Source organism: Rutidosis leptorrhynchoides, chromosome 6 (assembly GCF_046630445.1).
Source record: "Rutidosis leptorrhynchoides isolate AG116_Rl617_1_P2 chromosome 6, CSIRO_AGI_Rlap_v1, whole genome shotgun sequence".
Classification (NCBI taxonomy): Eukaryota; Viridiplantae; Streptophyta; class Magnoliopsida; order Asterales; family Asteraceae; genus Rutidosis; species Rutidosis leptorrhynchoides.
In genome coordinates this window covers 91,296,615-91,307,257 of record NC_092338.1, presented here as the reverse complement: position 1 = coordinate 91,307,257, position 10,643 = coordinate 91,296,615, and the positions used below count along the sequence as shown (strand labels likewise).

The window sequence follows — 10,643 nt, the reverse complement described above, 5'->3', positions numbered from 1 at the left end:
AATGCAACGTTTTCTCGAATAAAGCATGTATGACTCCATGCACATAACTTGTATCACATATAAGCAAACATCGGAAGACTTCTAGGAACATGAGAATAAACATGCTTAAAAGTGTCAACACAATGGTTGGTGAGTTCATAGTTTTAATGTTGCGCATAATCTGTATATAAAGGTGGATCACAAGATTTCAGTTGTTTAATCCAGAAACGTTTATCAAAATATTCTACAAGATTGAGCACCCTGATAACTAAACTTTAACGTTATAATAAGTACCCCTGTTTTAACATACATGCAACCAACATGTACAATACACGCAATCCAACGTGTACTAAACTCAAATAGCATACGTCTGTTTTATAGTTCAGGCTAGGATTTCTATACCTGGAACAGACGGGGATGTCAAGCCCTATGGATCCATATACCACTATTCGCGCCCACCAGTTCTTATAACTGGAAATTACTAGTTACCAAAGCTATGAGATTTTTGGTTCAAACTTGGTGTAGAATTTAGTATGTACTTGTATCCATTTCGTTTAAAATAAAGTGCATGTATTCTCAGCCCAAATATATAGATTGCAAAAGCAATTAAAAAGGGAGCAAATAAAACTCACCTTAGCAGCACATAAATTCATTCATCGAAATGTGACCGAAACTCGGAATGCAAAGTAACCATAGATCTCAAACTAGAGAATATATGTTGGTCAATAGATGTTTAACAAGCTAGGTCAGGTCATAGTGTATCACAATCCTAATGCTCGAGATTATCATGCAGAGGTTAACAAAATCAATTTGACTCAAAATGACTTCAAAAATATATACATGTTTATTCTATGACTTAAATATAGTCATCTTATATATTTAAATATGTTTATCAGATTTTATTCGAGTAAATACTACAAGTCCTTTATTAATAAACAAAAATTTATATTAAAATTTATATATGATAAAAATATACTTTTATATATCTTAAGTAATAAAATTTATAAAGTTCACTTAATATCATAAAAATATAGTGGTATGTATTATTAATGTAATTATATTACATGTGGTAAAATATATTTGTATCACATATTCATTTGATAAAATAATATTGATAATAATAATAATAAATAAAAGTTGTATTATTTTGTAATAATAATAATAATAATAATAATAATAATAATAATAATAATAATAACAACGACGATAATAACGACGATAATAATAATAATAATCATTTTAATAATAATAATAATACTAAAATTAATAATAATTCAATTGGCTATATCTTTTAATCCGTTCATCGAAACCATACGCTTTCTAAATGAAAAGTTATTAATTTTTCGCCACATTTCCAACGACATGCATATCATATACCTTCTCCCAGTAGTATTTGTATTAAATTCATGATTCATCATAAACTATCTAACGACAATATTAAGTGTGCAAGCATGCATAATTCTATATATTCGAGCACTAGTCAGGGATACACTATTAATATATAAAAGATAAGATATGAATGCTCACGTATCAATATTGTGATTCAATATTGCAGGAAAGTACGTAGACGCAACGGAGATGATAAACACCTGTTTGATCTCACGAACAATACCCCTGAACAATACCCATCACCTCCTTATCTATAACCCATAATTTCCTTAACTTTATCCCGCTCAAAAACCAGTTTTGAAATCTCTCGCTCATAACCTCGTCATAGTATTTTATGTATACTACTTAATAATAATATAATAATAATAATAATAATAATAATAATAATACTATTAATACTAATAATAATAAAAATAAGATTAATAATATTAATTTTATTAATAATAATAATAATATATATTATATATTCATACGGAGAGTGATTTGTAGGTGAAAGGATAAGTGAATGATTAAAACTGAATTCGATCGCAATTTATAGAACTTTTCAGTCCTGACACCTCATGCGATCGCATGAGGTTTATATAGGTTTTTCATGCGATCGCATGATTTCATTATACAACTCATTCTTGTTTAACTCTTTGTTACCGACACTTAATATATATTATTTAATATATAATATATATAATCTTTAGAATTAATTAAATATTAGATTATATTCTCGTGCATAGATGATTTGTAATTTTAGCACCGATGGATTGTACGTTGTCTCTCGACTTACGTACCGGTTCCGATTTTCCGAACGCCCTTTCGTACGCTTAGAAAACTTGTACTTTACGTTTCGTAACACGTACCTTTATCAATAATTAGACTTATTTCACCAATAATTATACTAATTGAAATGTAATTTATTCATTTGAGTGTTTTGGTCATTTGCTTCTTTAAATCAACTCTTCGTCATTTATCAAAGTATATTTAATAATATTGTCAAAACGTTTTATGATTAAGTAAATTTTATATTTTAGCACTTTGTAAAATATATATACTTTCATTTAGAAACATAATTTTTTACATATTATATATGTTTGAAATATTTATCTAATAATATAATATTTAGTTTTTCAAAACTAATTTATATTTCAAAGACCATTATATAATTTAAAACCATTTAAATATTTAACAATGGTTATGTCACATAACGTTTACATAATAGAAATTATTATATCATATAACGTTTTCAATTTAAAACTTAACTAAGTATAGTTCATTTATGTACTATCGTTTATTTTAACTTCTTAAACGTACTAGTTATCATATCTACATATCAACCGAATCACTTAAGCAAGTGTTACTATCGTTTACTTAACTAATTTGAAATCATATATATTTAATATACATAAACACGTTTTAAATACACAATGCAAGTTATTTATATATATAGTTCTAACAATTAACATTCCGACTTATTGTATATATTCAAATTCATTCTTTAAAAGGTTTCATCTATATCATAAACGTTTTCAATAATATGAAAACTAAATAATTATCTTATCAAAGACACTGGGCAATCATTGCATTGAAAGTTAAGCATGAATCTCTACTAACCTTTGTCCAGTTATCGTTAATTGACATATTTGTTTTTACTTGTAAATCACTTTACCATTTTTGAATATTGTTAAAATGTAAAGATTTCTCAAATCAACGTGGACCTCACAACAGACACCCGTAATCATATCATAATGTATCTTGATAATTCAATCATTTAATATTATCTTATAATTTCGTAGTCAAATACGATCATGTAAAGTATTATACCTAATACTTTGTTAACGTTTTCAAGTTATAATATATATATATACGTATATATTCCAATCCAATTATAATGGTTCGTGAATCGTCAGGGTTTGGTCAAGGTTAAACGAATGTATGAACATAGTTTAAAATTTTTGAGATTCAACATTACAGACTTTGCTTATCGTGTCGGAAACATATAAAGATTAAAGTTTAAATTTGATCGGAAATTTCCGGGTTGTCACAGTACCTACCCGTTAAAGAAATTTCGTCCCCGAAATTTGATAAAGGTCGTCATGGATAACAATAAGAATGTTTTCATGACGAATATGAGTTGATAAATAGAATTTTATCATCATTGAGTAATATGGATAAAACAATCCGTTTATGTGAAGAGTATGAGTGAAGTTATCACAAAAGAGTGAAATGAGAAAATGTAGGTTAGTTTTAACCGGTGACGTAGTCATGGTTTATTTCCGGAATTCAAAGGATTTAGAGAAAATCTTCGTAATAAGATTTGGTTTTTCGGCAATTAAGGAAATTAGGATCCGCTTTGATTAAATGCGATAATCTGTTTTGATTGCCCTGTCGGATATTTTTTACTATATATCCACCAGCTTCGTTTCCTTATTCCCATAGCTCACACCTTTTATTCTTTCTCTCTCAACTCATACTTTAAAGCATTTGTCAATATGCTCCATCCAGTTCTGCTTCTTGATATACTCCTAACTTCCATATCTGTCATTCTTCTTTTTCATCTACCTCCAGAAGAATCTATTTACTTCTACTATACTCTTGGTTTTATAGTGTTCTTAGTTCTCCCGTGTCTTTATATTGCTATATGCATCGATATATACAGTTTGTAATTTCTGGTTCGTTGTTAGGTTTTGTATCTTCCCTTATATTTCGATGTCTCTGCTTCAGTTTTTCTATAATCATTGACATCTACAGTTAATACTCTCTCCAATTTGCTGTGATTTATACTCCTCTTTATACTTCGAAGCTTCATGTTTTTGTCTTCTCTTCTTGATCTTAAGTACAGTAAGTAATTTGTCCAGAATTCGTAGGTATGAATTTCGAAATGAACATAGTTAATGTTTTCAGAAGGAAATTGTAATGGCACGATCTTGATTTGTCAAATTACAAGAATATTCGAAAAAGACCGAATCATCAAGAAAATATTTCTTTGATATTTTTAGAGGTTAAATAGAATACAAGAGTCGTGTAACATGGCACATGATGACGGTATGGTCTGTGAATCGTCATGTTCCATTAGAAACTCAGCATGACTTACTGTAATATAATCACGTTGATCAAGTGTCATTATATTATATTAACTCATGCTTCAGTTCCCAACACTACTTCAAAAACATTCATAATTTAAACTCGAAGGTTTACAGAATATAGAAACTAAACAGTTTCCTTTATGATGTACTACAGATAACGCGAAAAGATAAATGATTTTAGATAAGAGTAGTTATGCAAATATCTTTAGAAATATCGAGGATATTTATAATGAAAGATATGATGATGTCTTAGAATTTTTAATATCAGAGGATGATGAAGAATATTGTCCGCAAGGGTTTAGATTCAGGAGCAAGGTATTCGTTAATGACTTCAACAGATACTGAATCATTTGGATTCTTTGAAGGCAGGTTTAGTCTTTGTGATTTATCCACAGCCTCCTTCATAGTTTGCTCAATCCATTTTTCAGTTCAAAACCTTCTCTTTTTCTGAGCTATGCCAACACACTATTCTTTATCATCAAACTTTTGACTGTTAAGGTCGTTTATAGTTTTTGCTGCTTCATCAACATTTTTCAAAATTTCGAGAACTACTTCGCGGTTTAGGGTGTTTTTCAGAAACTTCACATTCGAAGTATGTAAGTCTTGGAGATAGACGTTATATGTATATATATATATATAACTGTGGGCGTAGAATTGCTGCGAAATTCGAGAATAATGATTCAAGCTTTTTGGTATGACAACTACCATTACAAGATGCAGATGAGTACATGATAGGGTTTTAATGAATAAATATAGTGATTTTTCGGAGAGGCTTAAAGATCAATGAAGTTGTTGGTAAGTTTAATGCTAATGTGACGAGATATAAAAGGTTCCCCGGTAACGATGACGAAGGGCAAACTTATATATAAAAGTTATAATAAGGCCTATTCGAATGAAAGGTCGATGTTGATTTCCTGAAGATATGACAAAATTGACTACTTTGGAGAGGGATTGTAAAGTTATTTTCGGTAATAACAACGGCAAGAGATTATAGATGCGTTTTAAACTCCTACTTAGGTTCATGGAGTTTTCCAGTGCATAACTGTGGATAACATATGGTTGGATCATCATCTCGATTGTTTCTTAATTGAGATGTTTTCAAGAATTATGCAGGGTTTGAATGCAGATTGTAATCGTCATTATTTTTCTGGGTTTTATGAATATGAGTGATGATCTAGCATAGTTTTGAAATCAAAGTACAGCTTTGAAAGATGTAGGGATCTAAGAGTGATGATATCGGTTATATCTCAACTTGGATTCTGATATGTTAAAATCAGAATATGTAATTGAATTTGAATGAGTATGGTTGTTTTGATTTCTATGAAAGAATATATCTCGTTATGAAAGTAGTGAGTATAGTTGATGATTTGTTGAATCAGAATTGAAGAATGTAACATATTAATTGTGAATTTATATATCTCTCGGGTATTACCTACCCGTTAAAATATTCTCACCATTAACAGTACAAAAGAATTTTCTTAATTACAATCTTTATGAAAATATACCTACATGTATATTTTCTTTAGATGTAATCATGGATTTAATGAGTTAACATAATATTAATCTCATCTGGTTTTCGACTAAGACTAGAACATATAATCTCTAAAACTTTTAGAAACTATATATTCTCTGCAGAATATTTCTTCGATGAGTTTATGAATCAATACTTCATTGTTTGTTGTTGTTGGTATTCCTTGGTATCTACAAGGCGTATGACACTGGTGTTCGTGGGATGGATTGTAAAGTTGAGGTTTACGACGCGGTTGTGGTTGGTGGTGGTAATGGTACTGTTGGTGTTGGTGGTACTGTTGATGCCGGTGATGCTGCTGGTGCTTGTAACCTTTGCACCATATTCTCTAAAGCCACTACCCGAGCGCGAAGCTCGTTGACTTCTTCTATTACACTGGGGTGGTTGTTGGTTCGGACGAGCGGATGAATAAGATTTAGAATCTGAGATAGTATATAATCATGACAAGATACTCTGGAAATGAGAGAGAAAATGGTGTTTCGGATAGGTTCGCTGGTAAGTGCTTCAGGTTCATCGCCAAGAGGGCAATGTGGTGGATGGAAGGGATCACATTCTTCTTGTCTCCAATGATTAAGTAGACTACGAACTCATCCCCATTTCATCCAGAATAGATGATGGCTAATTGGTTGATCCATTCCGGTGAATACGTTGCGCATGGGGTGGGGACATCTTCGTCGAAAAAGACATTGTTCGACATTGCTATTGTATCATGAGCATGGTTAGTTAAAACACAGTTCATATGGTGTGTTTGAAAAGGTTGTGTCAAAAACATTTAATTTTAATTAATTTTTTAATTAAAAATTTGTCAAAGACAGTTTTAAGATATTTCCAACACTTAGAAAAAGTTTGAATATGAACACTTTTCGAGCAAGGGAAGGTTTTCAAGCAATAGTGGGATTTCGAGCATTCACTATTCAAACATTACATATAACACATTTTTCAGACAGGTTTTTCAGACAGAACATTTCGAACAGTAAGTTTTCAGGCAAAGCACATTTTCGAGCACAACAAGAGTTTTCATGCAAAGCTTTTTCGAGCAATTAAAAGTTTTCAGTCAAGTACTTTTTCGAGCAAGGGAAGGTTTTCGAGCGCTCGAAAACATGAAGTTTTCGAGCACTCTGTCTGTTTGAACACATATTGATAGTAAAGCAGAGACATCAACAAATCAGGCCAAGATAAGCTTTAATGAGTGAAATCTACACTAAATCTAACTCATTTAAAAGTATGAGTTGAGACTAAACATCTGATATGCTTAAGTTTAATTAAGAACCCTAAATTTGTCCCCTTTTCGAAATTGAGATGATAGGAGCATCTAACGATGAATTTAAGGAAGTAAGCATGTTCAAATCATCACAAACATGAACCCTAAATCAATTTAACCTAACAGATTTGCATTTTAGGTGTAATCGATCGGTTTTCAGTTCTAGGGTTCGATACCCCTTTGCACAGTAAACAGAGATTAAGTAAACTAGAATATAAATCATGGCATTTCTTACATGTTTAGATGATTACAGATTCTATTTAAGTTCCTATGTGATAATGGATTGAATCATAAACACATAAAATAGAAGAAAATACCGATTTTGTTAAGGGTTGTGGGCGATGAACAGTAATGATGATGATGGTTCTTCTGAGCAAGTGGGTTTTTGAATTTAAAAGTGAAATTTGAAAGTGATGGGGTCAAAAGTGAATTTTTTTTATCCTTTTATAGCCACATAATGACCAAAAAAAAAAAAAAATCAGTCAACCTTGCTCGAGAACCTTTACACACAAATGCATAGCTCGAAAAGTTTGGATTTCAGACACCAATGCTCGAAAACCTTCAGACAATGAATTTGCTCGAAAACTTTCAATTTTTCGAGCACGTTTGGATATTAAAGGGATTTTGGTTCAGTGTGAAAGCCTTAAGAATTTTAAGAAATTCTGTGAAATAATCAAGTTAAAGTTTAAACTTTAATTATTTTTCAAAATTTAATTTTCTCAGGTTTTAATAGTTATTGAGACAAGGAACCATGAGGTAGTCATATAGATACATCCTCTTAAGGCAGTCACATAGACACATCCTTCGTCATTTGTTGACTGTGGTGTTGAGGCAGTCATTTAGACACATCCTCTTGAGGCAGTCACAGGGACACATCCTCCGTCATTTGTTGACTGAAATTTTGAGGCAGTCATATAGACACATCCTCCTGAGGCAGTCACCAGGACACATCCTTCGTCATTGCTGACATTTTGATGTTAACTCCCCCTAGACAGTTGCCGGTTTCAGGAGAGTTGTTGAAGAGCGAGTTTTACATTGTTATTTGTGTAAAAGTCAGTTTAGATTTTAAAAATCAAATCATGATACCGGGTCTCACACTGTAATTTAAGTGAGAGCCTTTGTTCTCATCTCCCCCTCAAAATGTGATGCATCAGATTTTGAAAAACAAAGTACTCCCCCTAGGCAAGTGCATCACTCCCCCTAGGCACTTTCCAGGTTCCTAAATGGAAAAGAAATCAACCATGCCAATTTTACAAACCAGATTTTTAAATGTGGGTTCATCTAGGGCCTTGGTCAGTAAGTCAGCAAGTTGACTTTTGGTGGATACAAAATACAATTCAACATTCCCTTTTTCAACATGACTTTAATAAAGTGATAGCGAATGTCAATGTGTTTGTTTCGAGAGTGGTGAACAGGATTATAGAGATAGCAATGGCACTCTGAGAGTTGCAGTAGATCGGGATTTTGTGGAATCTGACTCCATAGTCAAGTAGTTGGGACTGCATCCACAGTACTTGGGAGCAACAGCTTGCAGCTGCAATGTACTCAGATTCAGCAGTGGAAAGAGAGATACAGTTTTGCTTGCGAGAGGACCTACTGACTAACTTGTGACCTAGGAATTGGAGACCACCAGAGGTGATTTTCCGGTTTACTTGGTCACCACCATGATCAGCATCCGTGAATGCTGTAAGGTTGAAGCCAGTCCCGAAGGGATACCAGAGTCCGAGATTGGGTGTGCCTTTGAGATAGCTAAGGATTCTCATTACAGCCTTGTAGTGAGAATACCTAGGGTTGGCCTGAAAACGGGCACACAGACATACAGCAAACATGATGTCAGGTCTACTAGCAGTGAGATACATCAATGAGCCAATGAGGCTCCTATAGAGAGTTTGATCGAAAGATTGACCATCTAGATCAGCATGTAATGATATGTTGATTGACATTGGAGTGGGGCTGATTGTCATCTCATGAAAGTTAACCTTTTTGAACATATCAGAAATGTATTTTGATTGACCAATGAAAATCCCCTTTGGAAGTTGTTTAACTTCTAATCCTAGAAAGAAATGGAGTTCTTCGAGCATGCTCATTTCGAACTTGTTCTTCATGAGTTCAGAAAACTCATAGCAGAGAGCGGAGGAAGTGGAGCCAAAGATGATGTCATCAACATAGACTTAAATTAACAAGATGTGTTCTTTCTATTTTCTGATGAATAGAGTCATGTCAATGGTTCCACGTGAGAAGCTGTTCTTGAGAAGAAATGCGGTCAGGGTTTCATACCACGCCCTGGGCGCCTGTTTTAGACCATAAAGAGCTTTGGAAAGGAGATACATGTAGTTAGGGCGTTTGGAGTCTACGAAACCTTCAGGTTGACTGACATTGACCTCTTCTTGAAGAATGCCGTTCAGAAAAGCAGTTTTTACATCCATTTAATAAACGGTGAACCGCTTGTGAGCAGCATATGAAAGAAATAGACGGATGGCTTCTAATCGAGCCACAGGAGCAAATGTTTCGTCGTAGTCAATTCCTTCTTGTTGTCTGTATCCTTTTGCTATAAGACGTACTTTGTTACGAATGATGATGCCGTGAGGATCCTTCTTATTTTTGAAGATCCACTTGGTATCAATAATGGTTTTTCTAGATGGACGAGGAACAAGTTCCCATACTTCAAGCCGATCAAATTGATGAATTTCTTCTTGCATGGCTATAGACCAGTCGGGATCTTGGAGGGCCTCAAAGGCAGTTTTAGGTTCGATCGTGCTCAGAAAGGCAGCGAAGAGGCATTCATTGTTGGAAGCCTTGCGAGTGCGGACAGGAGCGTATGGATCACCAATGATTTGATGAATTGGATGATCCGCAGTCTATTTCGTGAAATGTGGAAGAGGTGAAGTAGATCCATCATTAAGAGAGGTGACGGTATGCGAAGAAGATGAGGATCCAGAAAGTTCAGTGTTGTCAGTAGGGTAGGTGGCATTTTCTTTACACAGAGGAACAAGGGTATCTGCATTTTGTTCAGTGGAAAGTATGGGAGGAGTTGCAGTGTCTAAAGACCTAGTATCTGTTTCATTTTAAGGAGTATCTTTACTAGATTCGAGAGGAGACGATTCAACAGCTGGAGGATGAGAGTTGGAAATGGGAGCGTTGTTTGAGGAAGACACACTAGTGTCAAGGTCATCTAGAAGAAGAAATTCGGAGGAATTACTTTCGTCGGATGGTGATTCGCCCATGACCGCTGGAGTAGAGGAACTGATTGTGATTGATTCGGGGAGAGCCGGTTCAGAGGGTAACGTGGGGTTTGACGACATTTGAGGGATGATAGGTTCAAACAACACATCCAGAACATCAGAGGTGGCCAGTGGAACATGTCGGAAGTGAGGATCAGAATTGAGTCCAGGGCGAGAGCCGTTATGACCAA

General features: G+C 33.7%; 1 protein-coding gene across 1 annotated transcript; it reads right to left on the bottom strand.

Annotated features, from left to right (window-relative positions):
- Positions 1–8,583: 8,583 nt before the first annotated feature.
- On the bottom strand, positions 8,584–9,318 carry LOC139853872 (secreted RxLR effector protein 161-like). Its single transcript, XM_071843213.1, has one exon. The coding sequence runs from the start codon at positions 9,316–9,318 to the stop codon at positions 8,584–8,586; it is 735 nt and encodes a 244-aa protein (XP_071699314.1).
- Positions 9,319–10,643: the final 1,325 nt, after the last annotated feature.